We start from the raw sequence: 22,398 nt of genomic DNA on the forward strand, positions 1-22,398 counted from the left end.
AAACTTGTCGTTGCTCTCTGAGAGATTGAACGGCTAAGCAGCCAATCAAATCACATAAAGTTTTCAAATAGGGAAAACCTGTTCTCAAACCTCCGCCAATCAAAATGCTCGTGAAAGCAGATTTGCATTGCTAAAAATAGCGATGACTTGTCATCCGATCCGCCATCTTGAAAAACTGGTATGATTTGCCCATTCGAAACTTTGCTCCTTATTTATTCAAAATTATCATGAAAGTGTGACAAATTACTACTACAGCATACATGTAATATGAAATACAAATATCAGCATGTACTTTTTATTGCAAACAAAACGGAATACGTTGTGAATAAATCAAAAGAAACTGAATAACGTACGATGTGTTAAAAAACGACACAAAATTATTAGATGTGTACTTCCTGTCTGGGGAGACGCGACCAGCTTGACTGTTAGCCATTTTGCTTCCAGATGTAAACAAACGTTGATTTTTGCAGTGCAGTTAACGATAATTGTAAGATTGCCTGATAAAACCGTGCTTTGTGCTGCAAGGTTTTCAACCTTACATCTATTCATAATTACGGCAAGCTATTATTAAGCGCGTTGGGTTACGCTGTTGGTCAGGCATCTGCTTGGCAGATGTGGTGTAGCGTATATGGTTTGTCCGAACGCAGTGACGCCTCCTTGAGCTACTGAAACTGAAAACTGAAACTATTATTATTGTGTGATCACGGTGTTATTATCTTGAATCTGTGAGTTATTGTTTGCTTTCTTCTTCAAAATTCTAATCTTCATATGACGCATTAAATTATTGTAATTAGGTTATGTTGTCATTCGTCTCCCATCATAACTCACAGCATAATTTATTATGTTAAAATTTGAAACAGTATGAGATGAATGGGAGTCCAACTGAGTAGGGATGTGTGCGTGTGTGTGTGTGTGCCGGTGTGCGTGTGTGTACGTGTGTGTGTGTGTTTCCCGAGTTTGAAGTGATCATTGTTGCCTTTATAATGTTTCGTCAATGTGTGTGTGTGTGTGTGTGTGTGTGTGTGTGTGTGCGCGCGCGCGCGCGCGCGCGTGTTTCCCGAGTTTGAAGTGATCATTGTTGCCTTCATAATGTTTCGTCAATGTGTTTGTTTCCCCAGTTTGAAGTGATCATTGTTGCCTTCGTAATGTTTCGTCAATGTAATGTCTGAATGGTATCGTCACTTTGAATCAGAATGCCATCCAATCTGTTCAATTTACTGTTCATATACCCAAGTCCCAGGTCCATTTTGTTGTAGTGTCTATAACCGGATCCATTGTCTTACAGTAAACTCTCTCCCTCTCTCTCTTGTCATACCTGTTATTTTTAAGTTTATGCAAATGTTCAGCAGAAAGCTCACTACAGATTATCATTAACTGGAATTACTCACCACATTTATGTGCACCCTTACTGATGAACATTTTTGTTCTTTTTCCTGGTAATGTTACACTTACAGTGGTTGAAGTGAAGCATTTCAATTGTTACAGAAAATGGAGTTGTCTACAGCAAAGTTTCTCCTCCCCACTTGGAGAAGATTCACAGGGCCTCCAAAGACTCTGATCTTAGACTGCACAGCTGTTGCTGCCACAGAGCAGAACAAAGCCAAGAAGCCAGGGAAACTGCCACCATCCCAGGTCAGGATTTCTGTTGTATTTCTTGTCGTTTTGTCCTTGTTATTGTTGATTTATATTTAATGAATTAGAATAATTTATTCATGCGCACACACACACACACACATACACACACACACACACACACACACACACACACACACACTGGACGCATTGTGCTTTTCACAATATTAGTTTATCACACATTTTATTTCAGATGAATGGTAAGGAAGTAGAACAGCATTATTCTGCAAGTTCATTTGTTTCACAGGTGAGGAATGCTGCAGAGGCCAAAGTACGCCAGCTGGGAGGTGATGTGACTAACGAAAAACATGTTCTTCGTCAGCACACATTCCAGTTCGGCAGATATAAAGGCCAGTCTTTTGTGTGGGCCATAAGCAATGATGCTGGACACTGTGCCTGGCTTGTTGCTAGCATGGAGTTGCAGGGGGAAAAGGAGCAGCCTGATGACCCCCAATCACACAACAAGTTCCGTTTTCGGGAGTACATGCGTATGTTCCCTGAGGGGAAATATCTCATAACCTGCAAGAAGACGGAATGAATGATGGGTCGGGGTATGGCTCGGCCAAGTCCTCTTGTAACCACAAGTAAGTGTACAATTTTTAATATTGTGAAATATGTTACATAAATTTGTGTTATTAATCATTCGACATAATTGATTTACACATATATCACAAGAAAAATTATTAAACCAGTCCGTAATGTGTGTGGTGCTTTTCTTATTTAAACAGGCAGCAGTAAGGCAGCAGCATCAATGCCATCATCGGCTGCACAAGGGCAGGACCCATCAAGCTCAAGGCCAAGTGGTAGTGGTGGCCAGGGTCCATCAAAAAGAGAGAGAAAGCAGACAGTTCCCGCTACTGCATTGTAAGTAGTGTCTGTCTGTCAATGACATGGTGTCTGTCATCAGGTATGATGATATAGTTACGGCTGCATGTAATACAGTTGAGTTTGGATTTCTTGCAGTGCATTATTATCTATTATATTTATCTGTCATTATTTGTCTTTCATTTCATAAGCCACTCACTATGTTTTAGTGTATTCATATATTTCTTTATTTAGTTTATGTTTTTATTTTATTTTATTTTTATTTTCTATGTAGATTTTGCTTTCAAAGCCTGACCAACGTGTTGGGTTTATGTGTATGTCAGGCATCTGACCCCATTAAAAAGATTTTCTTTTTTTTTTTTTTTTTTGTAGATGTGTATACATGGATGAGACTGCTGCTTGAATCTTTTGTGTTATTTTGTGAATGGTATTGCACTTCTTTCTCCATCCCCTTCCACCCTGCCCCCTCCCCACCCCCTTCTAAATTTTTGGTCATTGTTAATGTTCTTTTATCTTATAGTAAACATACTTCTTCTTTCAGATCAAGGACTCCAGCAGCCACAGCCACTGTGAAGACTGCTGGTGCAGTGACTACACAGGCTGTTACATCTGACAGGTATGTGGACATTTGATGGACTGAGAGGAGACTAAAATGCTGCAACTGTTGGTATGTCTGACAGGAATGTAAATATGTAGTAGACTAGGGAGAATGTATTTTGTTGTTGTTTTTTGTGTTTTGCTGTTGAATGAAATTGCAGTGCTTATCATTCTGTAGTTGTGAAGACTCAAAAATAATTTGCTCAGGCATTTAAAAAGGAAATAATATTCATAAGTGTCAACTGTCACGTCCATCTGTTCTGACAGACTACTATTTTGCACATGACTGGAATCAGACCACAGGTAGATCGTGGTGAGTGTGTGACAAGTAAGCATAATTTCAGAGGAAAAAATCCTGTCAAACTTTTAGGGAGTGTTAACTCCTTTGTAAGTGGCAGATTACCTCCCTTACATCTCCAGACACTGGTTGCTGATATATGTAAAAAAAAAAAAAAAAAATTAAAAAGAATGAAAAGGCTCAGACTTATAAAACTTTCTAATTATGAATTTAGTTAATTGATAGTGCAAAGCAATAAAATAAATCACTTGATTGTTTTTTGATGAACTGTATTGGCAGGAAAATCCTTGTCATGAAAAATCCTTGTTGAGTGAGGCATGTGAAAGTGTAGGTGGTACAGACCCAACAAAAAAAAAAAAAAAATTGACACCAACTAATTTTGTGAATTGAAATCATCTTGACAGTCATTAGTGTACTTCAACAGCAGTTTCTTTCGCTTTTGAAAAAGTACCAGGCTACACTGTGTTGCCATGCTTGTGGTGAACATAGGTGGCAGGCTGACGTGAAGTAAGCTGTCGGAAGTCGTGTTGTGCAAGGATATGAGTTCCTTTGTAAAGGGAGAGTGAAAAGTTAACTGCTTTGTAAACTTATGTCTGCAGACCTCCCCAGAGTGTCCCAACATCTTTACCACAGGCGGGCACATCACGCAGTGGAGGAGCCTGTGAACCTGTTGGTAGGTTGCTGTTAAATTCTAATTCAAATGAAATATAGATTTTGTGAGGGATGAATTGATAATGTTTAGTGAATATTGTACGTAAGTGTATTTAAAAAAAAAAATTGTTTGAGTGGTTAGTAGTTTTATTTTGTATTTTTGAAAGGAATGTTGTTTGTTTTTTTTTATGCGAGAAAAAAAAAAGAAGAAAAAGTCAACAATCCAAGTGAATCAATTTTGTAAATAATGCAAGTGAACCAGTTTTTTTGTTTGTTTTTTTTTTTGAATGATTGGATCTTTTCTAACTGTGAATAATGAAAGTGAATCAATTTTTGTGTTTTGTCTTTTGATTTATAGGACTTCTTTTATTCAACATTGAATGATGCAACTGAATCATTTTTTTTTTTCTGTGATTTACTTAGTTGCTATCTTAATCTGGCTTTTTTATGACTGATTTGCATGAATAAATAAATAAAGTTTTTGAACTGATGAATTTATTTTTCTCAGCTATTTATTTCTGAAGAAACCAAGAGGTAAGTAATAAGTAGACTCTGTAACACTGCAGTTCTGTTGCACTTTTTTTTTCTCTATTACCTCCCTTCATAGCAGAGTGAAGCCTTTGGTGTGCGTGTGTGATACTGCTGTTCTTTAGCACTTTGGTTTTTTTTTAAATTTTTTTTTCTCCATTTGTAGCAGAGTGAAGCCTTTGGTGTATGTGTGTGTGTGTGTAGTCATCATCATGTACCCTGTTTCATGTATGATAATGGATGTATCTCTGTTCTGCCTCTGTGCTGTGATCCTTTCAAGTACTGAATGTTGGCGGTGGCAAATGTAGAATATATTTCCATTTCCAGCTTGTCATCTGTTACTGTGTTTATACTCTTCATTGGAGAACAGATAAGTGAGCAATATTTCATGATGAATTATCTCACTGCTGAGGGGTGAACATAACATTGGTGTGAAGGTTTTGATGCTCACAGTCTCATCTTTCACTTTTCCTAGTTTTGTGTTTGCACCACTGCTGTGTTCTGCTGTGTGTATCAGTGTATGGAGTGTCACACAAGAAAGATGCATTTGACGTTTCTTGCTGCTTGCTTTGGTGCCTACTGGGTTTCTTGTTTCTGTTTATCTTTGTGCGAAAGCATTCTTCTATCTCTCTCTTTTTTTTTCTTTGTCACAAAGCTGTTTGCTGTACAATGCATACTGCGTGTATCAATGAAAATTAATTGTTTGAATTCTTTCTGTCCAAAATGTAGTAGTTTAGATTTTTATGTTGATATTGTTGAGAAAAGAAAGAAAATTATTTCGAACTCTTGAATTGCTTGATGTATATTTCTCTTTGTCCCTTTCAGAAAACAACACACACAAAACAATGATGGTGACAATGGAACATTCTTCCTTGTCTACGCAACCCACTGTACACTCACAGGAAGTAAAGGCTGCTATATTTATGTCAGAAACGTGATAAAAATGTTGACAGAAAGAGTTATGCCACCTATTTTGTTCACTGACATACTAGTACATCCATATTTCCAGGTGCCACCTCAGCTTCAGCCAGGGTCCAGCTGCAAGAGTGGACAGCAACTGTCTGCTGGAAAGTCTGGTCAGGGAGCTGTGCCTGCTGCATCCATCACCAGTGATGGTGCCAGGCAAGCGGACTGAGCGTTGGGCATTCATTCTAAAAGACTACGCCCGTAACCGCAACCTTGTGCTCAATAACCCACTGGTGATGGACAACACTGGTTTGCAGCTGCCAGATATCAACCAGGCCACTGTCAGGGATTGGTAAGTGAACAGTGTACAAGTTTAGACTGGTATAAGCTTGCCAGTACCAAGAACACACACATAACAAGTAGCAGAACAGTGAAAATCCCCAATCAGAGCAGCCTGATGTTAGGATTGACTGCCCTGAAGAAGGGTTATTTCCCTTAACCACTTCTTGACCACAAGTGCAGCTTTATAATAATCCTCTGGCAGTAGTTTGGGACCACTTAGAATCAGAGTAAGACTCCCTCGCACCCCCATATTTCTTCCTTTCCATATATTCTTATTCCTTGATTTTTTTTGGTTTTTTTGTTACTGTGTATATATATACATAGCAGTGGTACAGATACAATTCATCACGTAACATATTTATGTATTTTTTGTAAAGAACAAAGAAGACAGATATGACACACATTGGTTACAGGCTGCATATTTTTGTTTTTGTTTTTTTGTTACAACCAAAATTGCAAGCATTTTCACCTTTGAGAATATTGTGTACTTCAAAATAATAAATTGGAGATCTGTAATTGAATATTGTATATATATTAAGGCCCAACACTCGGCTTATATCACAGATTGACATAAGTTTACATTTGGGGCAAAAGCAAAGTGAGAGCTGTATTATCAATGGTTTCTCCAGTCAATGGGAAACCATTTACAGCTTAGTCTTTTGTGAAGGACTATGACTCTCAAACTAGGAGGCAAAATTGCACTGGCTCTTCGTGCTGCAGCCTTGTGGGCTAGTTGGCCTTTGGGAACCATCCCAACGCCGACTGTCCTAAAACCCACTTGGCCGAGAGAGTGGGGATGTACTTGGGCAAGACACTCTCCACTATAATAAAATTATAGCCCAAATAGTCGGAACAGCAGTTGCCTCCTATGCTGTTCTGATGGTTATAGTCGAACACGACTGACTGTCATATATATATTATCATTACAGCAGTCACCACTGTCATCATTGCATTGTTGGCTTTTTCCTCTTAGCTAAAAAAAAAAAAAAAAAAAAATCAGGGAGGAGATGGGACAGGGTATGTGGTTGGAGTGGATCTAAGACTTTTAACATACCAGAAGCCCTGTTAAGTATTCAGGTTTCTGTTTTGAGAGGGTTAACAAGCAGGCGAAAGAGCAGGAGAAGCAGGTCCTACTGCAGGGTCTGCCATACCAGCCTCCTGCCCTGACAGCCAACGAGCCTTTGCCCCCAGCACTTCCACTGGCTTCCACCCTGGATGTGGGCGGTGAGGAGGATCGCCACACCTATCACCTGCCAGAGAGCACTGCAGGGTCCGCGCCAACTGTGCGACAGAGAGCAGCGCCGGTCCCCATTCCAGTCACATTTATGCAGCTGCCAGACACCGGAGCCGGCACCACTCAGCCACAGGCTTTCCTGGTGCTGAGTGGGGTGCAGGATGACAATGCGGGTGTCCCTACCATTTTCCGTCCTGTCACTGCTGTCCCTTCCCAGCCTGTTCCAAAAACCACCAACTGGTATAGGAAGAAGCAGCTGGCAAGACAAGAAGCTGGGGAGAACGTGCGAATAAACAAGCGGCACACACCCATGTACACTTGTGGGAAGTGTAAAGAGCCCCGGTTGAAAAAAGTGGCTGGGGAACTGGCTCACACGCAGGTGTCTGGTGCTTGGTGGTGACGCGAAGTGGATGTTATTCCTGTTGAGCAATGGAAAGCGCAAAGAAAAGCCTCCCTTGCTGCAAGGTCAGTGGGTGGCAGTGGCAGGCGGAGTACTGGCAGTGGCAGGATCAGTGGGTGGTAGTGGCAGGATCAGTAGGTGGTAGTGACAAGATCAGTGGTGACAGTGGCATGATCAGTGGGTGGTAGTGACAGGTGCAGTGCTGGTGGTGGTGACTGGATCAGTGCTGGTGGCTGTGGCAGAAGGCTGTGTCCCGCCACTGTTACCACTGATCCTGCCACTACCACCCACTGATCCTGCACTACCATCCACTGATCCTGCCACTGCCACCTTCCACTTGCCACTGCCCCCAGAACTCCACCTGTCTCTGATCATGCCACTTGACACCTTTGATTCTGTGCGTCTTTGCAAGGTTTACAGCCGCCTGCCCACAGACTGATATACTTCCTCTTTTTTTTTTTTTTTTGGTGCTGTTCCCTGTCTCTGTTCTTTTCCATGGACTATAAAAATCCACTTGCGCTTTCAGCTCAGCCAACTACAGAGTGACGTTTCCTGGCCGCAGTCTGTCAAAAAAGTGAAACAAAATGAAACCAACTAATGTTGATACTGAAACTGAACTGACAACATAAACAAAAATATGATGATCAATGAATAAACTGTTCAATTCCTTGAAAAAGTGAAGGTGAAACAGAGTCTTCATTCAGAAGTGTTTTTGCCCCTGACTTATGCTCTTGTGAACTCACCTCTACAATGTTTCCAGCCTGCCAACATACTGATTTCTAATTCTGTTTTTAGGTTTGTTTTTTTGTTTTTTTTATTAAAAATTTCTTTTTTTTTTTTTTTTTTTTTGATAATCATAATACTAATATTTTTAATGTTTTTGTGTTTGGTGTTCCACAAAACAAAAACCCGGTTGCTCATCAAAAAGTGACATTTAATTACACATACTTAACTGTGACCCAACTAGTGCAGACTCCGGCAGGGATGACATTAGAGACTGAAAAAGAGTGAGTGACATCCACAAAACACAACAGTACTCATTATATGTTGCTTGTCAATAACTGACATTGGGACTGAAAAGACAGTGAGTGATATCTACAAACAAAACCAAAGCACTTATTTGTTGCTTGTCAACAAGTGAACTCAGAGACTGAAAAGACAGTGAGTGATATCCAAAACGCCAAACCCTTGTAAACATTGTATGCTGCTTGTCAATATGTGAACACTGAAAAGACACTGAGTGCTGACCAGAGAGTGCTCCAATTCTTGTGGTGTAACAGCAACACACTGACTGTTTTTCAGTCAGAGATCCAAGTGCAAATCTTGGCAGGAATGCACTATACTGATCAGCATTGCGATTTTATTTTTATGTTATAAATTATATTTATTTTATGTGGTAGTCCATGACTGAACAGATGGTGATCAGTTTGTTTTCCTTTGAGCAGGTGTGATTTTTTTTTTCACCCAGTGAAATTTTTTAATGTATATGTCTCTTCTCTTTTTTTCCTGATTTCTGTGCTTGTCACTGTTTAATTTTTTCTCTCCTTTCTTTCTCTATTTTTTGTGTGTAAAATTATTTCTGCAGTTTTTTTTCAGAGGTGGGGTGTCGGGAGGGGGGGAGCTGGGGGGGCGCAGGGGTTGTCCGAATTTTTATACATGAATGGTGCACAATAAAGCCACAGTGAACAACAGTATGTGTATGCTTTCATTTGTTGAATGTTTCTCCACAATTGTTTGGTTTTCTCTGTGTGTGTGTGTGTGTGTGTGTGTGTGTGAGACAGAGAAAAGAGAGGGAGAGAGAGAGAGAACTACATATGAAGCAAAAGAAATCAATAAACACACACACACACACACACACACACACACACACACATGATGCCTGTCCTTCTTACCACCTCGCCAATACACTATGTAATGCATGGCAGTGAACCAGTCATCCTGCACACTGAGTACTGATGGGCATTGTATCTTGACAGACAGCCACTTGTGCGAAATTATTATTCACTCTCACAACACCTGCTTATTTTGAGAGTTCCAATTGGATAGTTCATGCTAATAATTCTGCAAAATGACTTACATTTAATCCGACTGGTCTTGTGATTGACAGCCACAGCCACCTGGGGCTGTTAATTATTCACGTATGTGATGTAACTTACACGTGCTTCTTTTGAGACTTGGATAGCTTGATTTGTGTGTCCTCCACTTCACAAAAGCTTTGAACGTGTGGTCAGTTTAGTGTGATCAGTCACATCCCTTCAAAACAATCTCATACCACCTCTCAAATAAATGACCCAAACAAGTGAGTGATCAAAATAAGCTATATTCATTAAAAACAATAATAATAATAATAATAATAGTAAATGACCCAAACAAGAGATCAAAGTAAACCATATACTTTTTTTTTTTTAATTCAATCTACATTAAAAAAAAAAATTGTTTGTGAAACCCTATGTTAGTAGTAGAAACAACATCGCCATTTGTAATATTTATTCCCATGTAAGGTACATTTTCCTTTTTTCCTTTCACAGGAGAGCTCACTACACAGAAACGACACGCTCTACACGTTCTATTCTTAGAAACAGTTAGGAGGCAGTCAGCGCGTTAATAATAGCGCGACTGGCTTTACCGTTGTACTATTTATAGATTCAGTACATCACGGTACATCACAGAATTGAAACTTTTCACAAAGAGCAATGGGCAATGCCAATCTTCTCTGTTGCGTTCCAAATTTCACACAAACCGTCCTCTACCCCATTCACCCCCCCCCCCCCGCCCTCTCCCTCCCCCCAACCCATTCAACCTCCTCCCACCCCTACCTTGCACGCATGCCCCACAACCACACACACGGCGTACCATAATTATCTTTATACCTACCCACCTCACACACACACACTCACAAAAAGTCACATATCCATATCAGTCGACCAACCTCATCTATCTATTCACCCATCCATCTCTCTTGATATACATATTCTTTTTTTGGATATGACCTTTATCTCACGAGATGGGGTGAATTCAGTTCAGTTACTCAAGGTGTCACTGTGTTCAGACAAATCCATAGACGCAACACCACATCTGCAAAGCAGATGCCTGACCATCAGTGTAACCCAACCCTTAGGCCTTGAAGAGAAAAAAAACAAAAAGTACATACAAAATTGATACATCATTAAATTAATGAATGGATAACTGAATAAACAAATAAAATGAATAAACGAATAACATAAAAAGCAGATAATGAAATTTAAAAAATGCAGTGAAAAAATGAATTAAAAAAATATAAAGGCAAAAATGGTAATTAATAAATAAACAACTAAGCAAGTAAATGTAAACACACACACACACACACTGACATGCACAACATATATGCAACAAACATGCAGTTTCACAAATATCAAAACACACACACACACAAAAAAAAGTAATGCCAACAGCACCCAGTGTTCCCAGGCGGTCACCCATCCAAGTACTAACCGCGCCCGACGTTGCTTAACTTAGGTGATCATCGGACGAGAACCGGTGTTTTCAACGTAGTATGGCTGTTCACAGAAAATTAATTTGCTTCGCAGTGTTGCATGTTTGTTTGGCTGGCCAGTTGCTTTGTAACTATGATCAGCGCATTGGCACTCTGAGAGCAGCCAACACAATTAAAAAAATCAACGTGCATTGACCGGGTCACCCGAGTGGCAGGCGAGTATTCTACCACTAGACCACCGATGCCACCTGGTGGTGATAATTAATTAATTATTGATCAGTGTTGATTCTTCATGCTCTGACGAATAGTACCTTGAGGAAAGGGGGTGACAATGATCACTGATTCACGCACATTCTGTGGGGACGGACGCAAGGATTCCCATCTATAAATTAAATTTTGTGTTAGGTCCAAATGTGAGCAACAAAACCGTTCTTTTTACGATAAACTGAATGAATCATACTGATCACACTGATATAAAGTTTACCACTGTAGTGGGCCGGGAACATACTTAGATTTTGATTTTTAATGTCAAGATTCGTGTGATTTTATTGCTTCTGCCCGTGTGAGAGCGCCTTACAAAGAGTCGCAAGGCAAGAACAGTGTGAAGGTTACGTAAGCGCGTTTTGCTGGTCATCAGAAAAAGCCGGCGTGTAGCGCGGTACAGTACATGTGACTGACTGCTGCCGCGCTGATGCTGTCCTGTGGGCAGGATACTGCGGCAGACAACAGATATTGTACAGAGAGTTAGTAAGATAGATCTTTGGGGTCAAAAGGAAACAAACATTTTCAATTTCATGTATTTTATACTAAATTGGTAGAAGACGCAAATTTGCTTTTATGAATGGTTTCCAGTTTCCAGTTTCAGCATGAGACTGTTTAGTTCTTCAGTGCAATTTTGTTGACATTTTACGCAATGCACAACTAGGAAATACTTGAGGCTCTGCTTATTAACATGTAGAATATAAGTATCCAAATATATGTTAACCAGGTTTGATTGAATGAACATTGTGGGAGCACTGTCCAGACAATTAATTTGGATAGTATGGAAGGCAGATGATGGTAAAATCGACCAACATCATATCTTGATGTGAAAAGAACGGTATGAAATACATCTTTTTCTTTGGAAATGAACCGATATTTGCAAATGTGACCCATGAACCCTGGCGAAGTATACGTCAATTAAGCGTGGGATGTAGATAATCGGATAATAATACATAATATTGATAATATTAATAATGATAATAAATCATGTGTTCTTTCAAATGATTATATAAAACTTTGTTGTAACATGTGTAACATTGAATCCAAGCTACCCAAACTAACTTTCCTACCATAGATGTTTGAATTACTGGATTCATAATAATGCTGATAATGAATCTATCATGCAATCCTTATCCCATGCAACGAAATCAAAGTCTGAGCAAAATTATGTATTTTATCAATGATTACCTGAAAACTTATGACATATGTAGCATGGAACCCAAAATACCTAGACTAACTTACCCACCCTGGATGATTTTATTTTTTTCAGAAACATAGCAGGCACTCCATTTTCACGTGAATTTTATCCAATGTTTAACTGTTTAAAGTACTACTGTTCATTATATTATGAAATGGGAACAGTATTATTTGTATCACTTGACAAAAGTTATCCTGTTTATCTGAATAATTACGATAAAAGTACCGGGTTCTTTGTGTCTTTTTATTCGATCAATAGACAGAAAAATTATTAGCTTTATCCTCACAGTGAACAAATCTGAAGGTTTACAGAAAAACAAAATGTAATAAAAGTAAAACCATGAGAAAAAAATAAAATAAAACAAAAACAAAGCAACAGCAACAAAAACAAAAACTAAGAATAAGAAATTTTATTATCTGCGTAAAGCAGAACGGAAGAACATGTATTCCTTGTCCAAACGTAACACTTGACTTCATCTCAAGCACTTCTAAACGTGAAATGCTTCAAATTTAATTTTAAAAAAGCATTTACAATCAGTGCACAGTTTGGTTTATCAGAACTTGTGTGATGTAAAATGTGGCTGTTCTAATCAAATTCTGCAAAACGATAAGATCGTAAGGACTGACGTGTTTTTCGGATGCAACAATTTTTTCATTCCACACTTCGTCTGTCACGTGAACTGACAATACATCATTTCGTGATATAACTTCACAAGATAGCATAAGCCAGAATCAAGGTAATTTAAGGGGGTGATTTTCTCTTTGAACATTGTTGTTTGCAATTTTTGATGCAACAAGTATTCAAATAAAATCAGTCTTATCAAACAACATGAGTTGACTTGTTTCGAAACCATTTCACACACTGGTAGAAACACCACATTCTCTGAATCTATGTTCAAACACACACGATTCGCAATGAATCCGAATGATTTATGTGAAAACAGTTCTAATTTTGTTTACATGAAAATTGTTTATTTAGGCGTTTACATGCACAGAAGTAACACAGAAAAGTGGAACTGAAAATTAATATGCGACGTCGATTGCTTTTAAATAGTGGAATAGAGATTTTTACCAGAAAACGAGTATGCCCTGTCGAAGATAGATGTGTTGACCACCTGCTGCAAGTGAAGAACGTGTGGTGTATTCATGAATGTACTTGCCAACATCAGCTCACTGGCGCGGCGGTACTGATCTTGTGGGAGTCTATTGAGTCTCTCTCTCTCTCTCTCTCTCTCTCTCTCTCTCTCTGTGTGTGTGTGTGTGTGTGTGTGTGTGTGTGTCTGTGTGTGTGTGTGTGTGTCTCGGTGTGTCTGTGTGTGCGCGCGCGCTCGTTCGCGCATGGGCATGTCCGTGTGTTTGTAACATCATGATCAAATTCAGACGGTTATTGCAGTATGCACGTAGTGCGTGCGTACGCGGAATGTGTGTGTGTGTGTGTGTGTGTGTGTGTGTGTGTGTGTGTGTGTGTGTGTGTGTCAGTGTGTATGTGTGTGTGTTTGAGTGTGTGTGTGTGTGTGTGTGTGTGTGTGTGTGTGTGTGTGTGTGTGTGTGTGTGTGTCAGTGTGTGTGTGTGTGTGTTTAAGTGTGTGTGTGTGTGTGTGTGTGTGTGTGTGTGTGTGTGTGTGTGTACACGGCTGGTGTCAGTGTGCACGCGTTTTTAAAAATCTTTTAAATTTATCTTTATTTTTCATCAGTCTCAGTTCTTCTCATTCATTATCTACTGAATACCATGGAGTTTTTATTACTTATCATTTCAATGTTTTATCTTGCGTACGGTCTCATGGCCTGATCAACACGTTGGGTTTATGCGAAGATCAGGTATATGCTCTTATTTATTCACTTATTATCATTATTTTATCATTTTTTTAGCGACACATTGAAACTGAAACTGAGTGAGAACTGTATGGCTTGAAGAAGAATACGAAAAACAAGAATTGTATTCCAAAAATTATAGAGAATGTGCCTAGCATACTTCAACTAATAAAAAAGTGTTGTATGAAAGTGTAATTAAAATTAATTTATTCAAGTAAAAACAACAAGAAAAAAACAGCAAACTGAACAAAATTTGCAAAAGCGTCGCCAACAGCTTCTGCGCATGCGTAATTTAGAACTTGCTTTCGTTTCCTGCACTTCTCATTTTCCCACAAACCCGTTGTGTTCTTCCTCTTCCTGTACGACTCCAAAATGGTGAGGCCACGCACGAGCCTTTCTATTAACAATCCGAAAATATCCGATTTAATCGGCACAACTTCGAACTTTTATGTTTCATCTTTTCTTTAGAAAGTAACATGTATATTTATCGTGTTTTCAGGGCATCGATATTTGCCACAAGAACGACCGAAAGGTTCATCGTACTGAACCCAAGTCACAGGATGTCTACCTCCGACTCCTCGTGAAGGTAAGTGGAAACACTTATATTTACAAAATAGTTGATCTCCAGTGGCCTTTGGTGATGATAAACAGCTACGATCGACAGTCCAGTTGCTGCAAAGGTTGAGTTTTCGAGCCCATTGTCTTTTTTTCTGCTTTATCCCATCGAACGGAGCTACACAATATTTTCATGAAAATAGTGGTGTATGTATGTGTGGCATCTTAATAAAGCTTGATTTTCATGAGCTCCGAAAACGCTGAGAGGCTCGGACCCTAACGAGTAATATGTTTTGAAGCTAGATGTCTATAGTTTCTGATGATTTTTCAAAGAGGTCCGGACAGTTAAGACCCCAGCGATTGAGTGCACGTGGGTTAGTGCCGAAACCGGAGTTCCATGGAGTTATGATGTTCAGGCTGGCAGAATATGAACCTCAGACTATGAGAGCTCTATTTCACTTTGTCAGGCTTCAGTGTATCCAAATGCACCCACTGTCCGTATGAAATGTCATGGTCGATCGGACATCAGTTGAAGCCTGTGGTTGAATTTTAGCTGCCACATCTACTCTCCCACAGAAATGAAACTAAGCCAACTAATAACTGAGGTTTATTTTGTCACTATAATAGATAGGGTCGGGTTGCCGACGACTAAACCGGCACTCCCACCACTCCCTTCTGGGACTGGTGAGGCGGGTGGCTAGACACCCTTATGGAGATCCATAAAAGGGCGTCGGCTCAGGAGAGCCACCGACGGCCATCTAGCTCCACCGTGCTGTGTGCATGCCACACGCAGTTGGCCCCCGGGGTGTGTCTATCCATGCATGCGAAGTCTGGATCCGGCAGAATCTGCGGAAGAAACCTATCGGTTCAACGGAGAGGAAGGCGGTTACAGCAACGCACTGTGGAGTGCAGAGAGCAAGATGAGACACCGAAAGGATATCTTGGTCATCCACTGCATCCGTGCTCATCCTCCAGTCGTCTCGACTTAGTCTTGCCACTGGAAATTGGTGGACCCGGACGAGAGAGTGAGGTCGACGTTGCGCAACTCCTCTTCACTTTAAACAAACTCATCGCGCAAGTCATCAGTCATCCAAAATGACCTTTCAATCTGGATGACATCGATGGTCATCATCGATCTCGATGGACACACCACCACCATAATAGATAATAACTAACACTCCTCCTTTACGTAAGTTGCTTTCTTTCTGTGATGCACAGCTTTTGAAACAAAATGTGTTTCAGGGATGTGATTTTTATATTCTTTCATAAAGTATCTCACTGAATGTATTCATAATCATAGTGATGCCAGGTAGTACCGTACACACAAGCATTGGAATACCCCAGGAAGGAAATGGGTTCAGGTATAATTATTGATGTGCTTTGATGGAGTAGGCAGGCAGGCTTTATCAGTTGGTGGTGTCCTCATACAGGAGAAGAGGCCGATTCTGGATGCGCAGCACTTCCCACATGTGTTGCAAGGGAAAATGTCTCCAGAAGTTGAGCCCTGCTTCCTTTGCTCATGCTTCTCCTTGATGTGCTTTATTCACTCTAATAATTTTTAAGCACTTGTGGCACACAGCTCAATTCAGTCACTGACTGAGGCTGTTTTTTGTTAGTAAAGTTTTAAAATTTGTCTTGACTCCAGATTGGAAGAAGAAAACCATGTCTTGCTGGGGAAGACACGTTTATGGTGCAAAAACATTGTATTGTCAGATAAGAAATCTTTTAATATTTTGACAGTGTTTATGCATTGGCAGCAGGGAATAAGCAGTCAGAATGCAACACAATGTAATATACACATTCTTGGAGTTGGAACATCTTTAATATTATCAGTTTTCTATTATTTTCATGTTTATTTTAACAGGTGCATTTACACTCATATTTTATAGTTTGATATACTTACTCAGAAGGGGGAGGGAGAGAAACATTTTTCAGTGTCATCGTGATGTATTCATATAAAATAGCACATGATGTGCTCATCAACTCTCCTTTCTCAGACCCCTTTTCATTCAACTTGTGTAACTATCAGAAAATTGCGTAGTTCACAAATGTCTTGTGACTGTCCTGTATTTGAAAAACCAGAAATGGGAAATTTGCCATGGCAATTTTGTATGAACTCTGTAGAAATGAGAATATTTTTTTGTTGTTGACTGACATTTCGAATGGTTCAGGAGTGATCTCTGATGCAGGCATAGTACTAAATAAAATAAACTATAAACCTGTGGACATTGAAGTTCGTGTTGTAGACAAAGTAGTATTCAGACAGAGGCAGTCAATTATGAAGTAGACACAGGAAATATTGTGGTTAGTAAAGTGCTGGGTAGAGCAGTTAAAGTGAAGGGAAAGAACAGTGACTGCTTTTACTTGGAGTATACCCAATCAAAATACAGAGAATCTGGATATGGAGAGAGTAAGGAACATTGAATTTCAGCATAGGAGAGTGTTTAGAAGGATGATAATTTTTATACTAGTGAAACCGTGATGCTCCTCGAAGAAGTTTTCAAAGAGCCCAAACATAAAGAATTAAAAAGCTGGAAGAAATTTGAAGTATATATGTTACTGTTGGACACAGGACAAAAATGTCTCAACACAGTGGATTCTGACTGTTGATCCTACTTCTAGAGCAAGGTTGGTTACTAGAGGTTTTGAAGGACAATGTGTATATGATGGGCTTGTAAACAGCCAAGACAGCAATGGCAGATATTGTGTGAGGTCTAACATAATTGCTGTAAAGTGGAGGATGGCATTATGTGAAGTTCAGCAAGAACATTTTGCTGTGGAAGTTTGCTGTACTCATACCCCAGAACAATTATTGACTGGAAAAAAAATTCCTGTCTTTATTGTATTGTTTTTAGTTCAGCTTGGAAAGTTCTTCAAGCACTCTGCAATGATTATTAGTGAAAATTTCAGATTTTCATAACTTTGATTAACTTTGTGCCCGGGTGATTCTGGGCAAGAATTCTATTCTGCCACCATGGTAGATTCACATTGCTGTCTATGAATGTGACGATAGTTGAGTATTTTGGCTCTGGTCTCAATGAATAATCTGATAGTCATATTAGTGAAGGCATTGAAAATGTTGGTCTTTTGAAATCTGAAAGTTCCCTTCACAGAGTTGTGTAAATTATTGAAAGTTATTTAAAACCTTTTTTTCCTGATGTTAACCAGTCTGAACAGTCTTCAGTATTTTTTCTCAACGATTATTCATCATTCAAAGAGTGCAAGTGCGTTTCATAGATTGACATATATTAATACTACTGAGATGTTTAACAAATTTTTGAAGCATTTAAGACGGGCGCAGCGTTGGACTTTTAATCAGAGGGTCCAGAGTTCAAATCTTGGTAACGGTTCCTGGTTGGTAAAGGGTGGAGATTTTTCTGATCTCCCAGGTCAACATATGTGCACACCTGCTTTATGCCTGTTCCCCCTTTGTGTGTATACACAAGCAGAAGATATTCACGTTTAAGATCCTGTGATACATGTCGGCGTTCGGTGGGTTGTGGAAACCAGAACATGCCCATCATGCACACCCCCGAAAATGACGGGGTGAAAACGGTCTTACACGTAAAAGCCCACTCGTGTACATGCAAGTGAACATGGGAGTTGCAGCCCACAAACGAAGAAGAAGCAGCATTTTATTTTAAGATATACATATTGCACATGTTCAAACAAATACAAGTATTTGGAAGACCAAAGCATATCTTTTTGTGCTCCCATTTTATGTGGTATTTCTAGAAATGATGCTGACACATTACATGATAAATTTGTTGACAGCTGTACAGATTCTTGGCTCGTCGCACCAATGCCAAGTTCAACAAGATCATCTTGAAAAGGCTGTTCATGAGCAAGACGAACCGTCCTCCACTTGCACTGTCCAAGATTGTAAGATTTTATGTGGTTTCTTAATCATGGCATGGTATCAATAAGTAAGATTTTATGTTTCCTTGATCATTACATGACCTCAATGATTTTTATGTGATTTCTTAATTATTATATAACATTAACAGGATAGTTAACAAAAATAGGTGTGTGTTGCATTTGTGTGTGGTATTTACTACTTTTTTTTTTCAATTAATGAAAAAACCCAACTTTCCTGTGTATAGGTTTAAAGGTACAGATGACGGGCGCAATAGCCGAATGGTTAAAGGGTTGGACTTTAATCTGAGGGTCCCGGGTTCGAATCACAGTGACGGCGCCTGATGGGTAAAGGGTGGAGATTTTTATGATCTCCCAGGTCAACATATGTGCAGACCTGTCAGTGCCTGAACCCCCTTCGTGTGTATACGGCAGGCAGAAGATCAAATACGCACGTTAAAGATCCTGTAATCCATGTCGGCTTTCGGTGGGTTATGGAAACAAGAACATACCCAGCATGCACAGCCCTGAAAGCGGAGTATGGCTGCCCACATGTTGGGTTAAAAACGGTCCTACATGTAAAAGCCCACTCGCGTATATACGAGTAAACGTGGGAGTTGCAGCCCATGAACGCGGAAGAAGAAAAGGTACAGATAAGAAAAGTATTAATTTTGTAAGAGTTGAACAAGAGTCAATTTGTATTTGTCAATCACATATGAAGAAAATGCGCAGCTGGAGACGAGCATTTTGCCAGGTATAGCACTGATAACAAATTTTGTCAGCAGTACATTGACAGAAGTGTTTTCCCGCCAAAACTGTTCAAGACAGCTTCATGTGATTACTCAAGTTCCAGTTCTTTTTCATTATCAGCCTGCTTAGACAAAGACTGGATAAGGAAGTTTAGAGGACAGAACACACCGTCATCTGACAAGTTTCATATCACATGGAAATGAAATACTGCACAACCATATGAGGGAAAATACCTTGATGGTTAGCTTGAAGACTTTGTTGAATTACAAACATACAAACTTCGCTGCTCACTGGCTGACCAGCTGGTATTGTGCTTGTTCAGCTGAGTTCAGTTGCCTCAAGGTTTTTAGGTACATACTTATTTTTGCACATTGCCCCTTTGATCGCTTGAAAACTTGCCTTGAAAATTCAATTAAATCTATTGGAATTGTGAATATGAACCTTGTAAGGGATCCAATATTAGTTATTATGTTGTAACAGTTTGGTGAGTCTGTCTGCAAGTTGTGCTCATTTAAAAAAGTGTTGAGTTTTTTTTAGAAGTTCTATGTATATTTCCTGACTGATTTTAGGCCCGGATGATGAAGAAGCCAGGACGTGATGGAAAGACGGTGGTGGTGGTTGGCACTGTCACTGATGATGTCCGCATCCACAAGGTTCCTAAATTGAAGGTAATTGTGTGTTCTGAGTTGTTGCAAGGTAGAGCGAGTAAACCTTCATATTCAAGTTTGTCACAAGGTTTAGTTGTACACATTCTTCTGTATCAAACGAAAAGGGTTGCACAACAGCTGATTGTTGTATGCAGATGAAATGACAATGAACATTATAATTTCATCACTAAGTCTGGTTTATAATGTTTTTTCATACATGAGCTTAGAATGTTGTGTTAGGTATTGTTTCATTTTCTCACTAACATTAGACTTGAATGAGGGAATGACTTGCAGAACAGGAACTGTGTGAGTTCTTGTATCATCTTTCATTCAGTATTTCATATAAAACAAGTTTACAGTAAACGTTGGTGCATTAAAAATTAGCATGCTGGTGGTACAGTGGTTTTTACTTCAGTTTTATCCAGTTGCCAATGTAAAGTGATGGAAATTCTTTTTGATTTACTTTAAAAAGAATGTTGATGATAAATTTAGATTTTTTGCAAAAGATAACTTTCATGATCGGTAACAACTTTGCATAATGTGACACCTTTCTTGTCTTGAGAATAATGCTCGTTGATTAAACATAAACATTTGACTATTAGAAATTGAAATAGGCTTGATGATGTTCATAAGCAGCGAGTATCTATCATCATTTATACAATGCACATGTTTTCAGGTTTGTGCCCTGAGAGCCACTGCCGGAGCTCGTGCTCGCATCCTGAAGGCCGGTGGTGAGCTGATCACTTTTGACCAGCTGGCCCTGCGTTCACCCAAGGGACAGAACACTGTGCTGATGCAAGGTGTGTATGGTTCTTGTGGTGTGGCGAGGTGTTGTGCTCTTTAGGTCCTGTTGAGACCCTATCTTTACAACTGACTGGTCTACGTTTTGCAGTTTTTGCATGGTTTAGTAACAGTTGCTGTGCTGTGCATAAATTTTGTAAGGAAATAGCTGCCATGGTGAAGTGGTTAGCATCGCGGACTGATGGCTGGGAGGACGCGGGTTCGAATCCCAGCAAAGTTGGGTTTTTTGGCCCGTGGCCGGCTCCTACCCAGAGTTGAGTGTGCTGTAGGCTTAAATGGGGAGACTGGGACCACACAGTTGAGTGTCATCCACTTCAAGGATGCATATTTGGGTGTGTTGCTCTAATTACGTGACCAACACTGCAAGTGTCAGTATCTCTCGGGCCTGGTTAACGCCGGGATATCATTATGACAGGAAGCGTAGAGTACAGCCTTGCCACCCAGTCCCAAACCAAAATGGACCTCCATAGCAACATTGTCATCCTCTATCATCATCAATATAAACAAAACAGTCTCAGAGTCTGTGACCTTTCATGCCCTGCTCTCATGGTGACCTCAGTTTCCATACCCCTCCACTTCTGTGCTTGGGGTGAGTCCTGTCGGTGTCTTCAGTGTTGGCAGATTCATGGGGGACTGTTTTTTGAGGGACGTGGTGGCGGTCTCCACACTGGTGGGGACTCTCACTGTCTGGCTCTGCAACTAAGCCATTATTGTTGTTAGTAGGGGGCTTGGTAGGTGGTGTCCTAAGTACGTTGAATCAGAACAGGCACCACTGAACACCACCAAAGTGACTCTGCAGCAGTGCAGGGTCTCCTCTGGTGTGTGGCCTCCTGGCTACCTAACATTGATGGTTCCCTGCGGACTGCTGACGCTGGAACTGTGATGGACGAACCCGGGTGTGGCCGTGTATGGGGAATCTACATGAGTGGCGTGGGAGTAATGCCACTGAAATGGTGCAGATGATGGGGCAGTAAAAAAAAAAAAAGAAAAAAAGTTTGTAACGAAACTTGACAGGGGTAGGTTGTGCTCCCTCCATTAGCAAAAGATGAGGGGTCACAGAGGCTCTTCATTCAAGTTGATGGGGTCGCAGAGGACCAGATCGAGTAACCAATATGAGGTATAAAAGTGTCCACTGTCTGAAAGATTTTTCATGTTTGCTGATGACCAGTTGCTTCAGAATTATGGAATCTGACCACGCACACAATGTTTGCATTGCCATCTTGACAACCTTGAGCTTTAACTACACATACTTTACCATGACCCACTAGTGCAGACTCCGGCAGGGAGTCCGATTCCTGTCCTGTGCAAACTACTACCCAGTTCGCCAGTGTGTGCATGCTATAGTTCACTTTCATGTTATCAGTGAAGGCGAGTTTACCTTGTCCGGAGTAGATTTGCAGGTTTCCAATCAGCCAAGCTTGCTGTGGCATGTGGTTGTCAAGTCTTTCAGTCTGCTCTGCTTTTCACACATGGGTACTTCTGAACTGACGTTAAGTGGGTTCAGTTTCAACAGAATTGATTTATACAACTGCTCTCAATTTCAGTGTCAGGCAGGACTGGCATGTTTTGTCAACGTGTGTCCATTTTGCTTATAATTCAACCTGCACATGTATCAGTGGGAGCCCAGCTGAAGTT

General features: G+C 40.1%; 2 protein-coding genes and 1 pseudogene across 3 annotated transcripts; 2 read left to right on the forward strand and 1 right to left on the reverse strand.

The window, feature by feature from the left end:
• Positions 1-428: 428 nt before the first annotated feature.
• On the forward strand, positions 429-4,614 carry LOC143283425 (uncharacterized). Of its 2 annotated transcripts, XM_076589664.1 has the most exons (7): positions 429-725; positions 1,486-1,632; positions 1,880-2,216; positions 2,361-2,496; positions 2,999-3,073; positions 3,952-4,025; positions 4,512-4,614. In XM_076589664.1, the coding sequence occupies exons 3-7, from the start codon at positions 2,171-2,173 to the stop codon at positions 4,523-4,525; spliced, it is 345 nt and encodes a 114-aa protein (XP_076445779.1). In that variant the 5' UTR covers positions 429-725; positions 1,486-1,632; positions 1,880-2,170; the 3' UTR covers positions 4,526-4,614. The 2 variants fall into 2 exon arrangements, 1 of the variants encoding a protein (XP_076445779.1); XR_013055404.1 differs by lacking the exons at positions 3,952-4,025; positions 4,512-4,614 and having other exon boundaries at positions 2,999-3,025.
• A 6,221-nt stretch (positions 4,615-10,835) lies between these two features.
• LOC143294797 (5S ribosomal RNA) lies at positions 10,836-10,957 on the reverse strand (annotated as a pseudogene).
• Positions 10,958-14,463: 3,506 nt separating this feature from the next.
• LOC143283438 (large ribosomal subunit protein eL18-like) lies at positions 14,464-20,821 on the forward strand. Its single transcript, XM_076589679.1, has 5 exons — positions 14,464-14,530; positions 14,655-14,741; positions 18,485-18,592; positions 19,885-19,983; positions 20,639-20,821. The coding sequence occupies exons 1-5, from the start codon at positions 14,528-14,530 to the stop codon at positions 20,804-20,806; spliced, it is 465 nt and encodes a 154-aa protein (XP_076445794.1). The 5' UTR covers positions 14,464-14,527; the 3' UTR covers positions 20,807-20,821.
• The last annotated feature ends 1,577 nt before the right edge of the window (positions 20,822-22,398 follow it).

This window comes from Babylonia areolata, chromosome 1, assembly GCF_041734735.1.
Source record: "Babylonia areolata isolate BAREFJ2019XMU chromosome 1, ASM4173473v1, whole genome shotgun sequence".
In the NCBI taxonomy this organism is placed as follows: domain Eukaryota; kingdom Metazoa; phylum Mollusca; class Gastropoda; order Neogastropoda; family Buccinidae; genus Babylonia; species Babylonia areolata.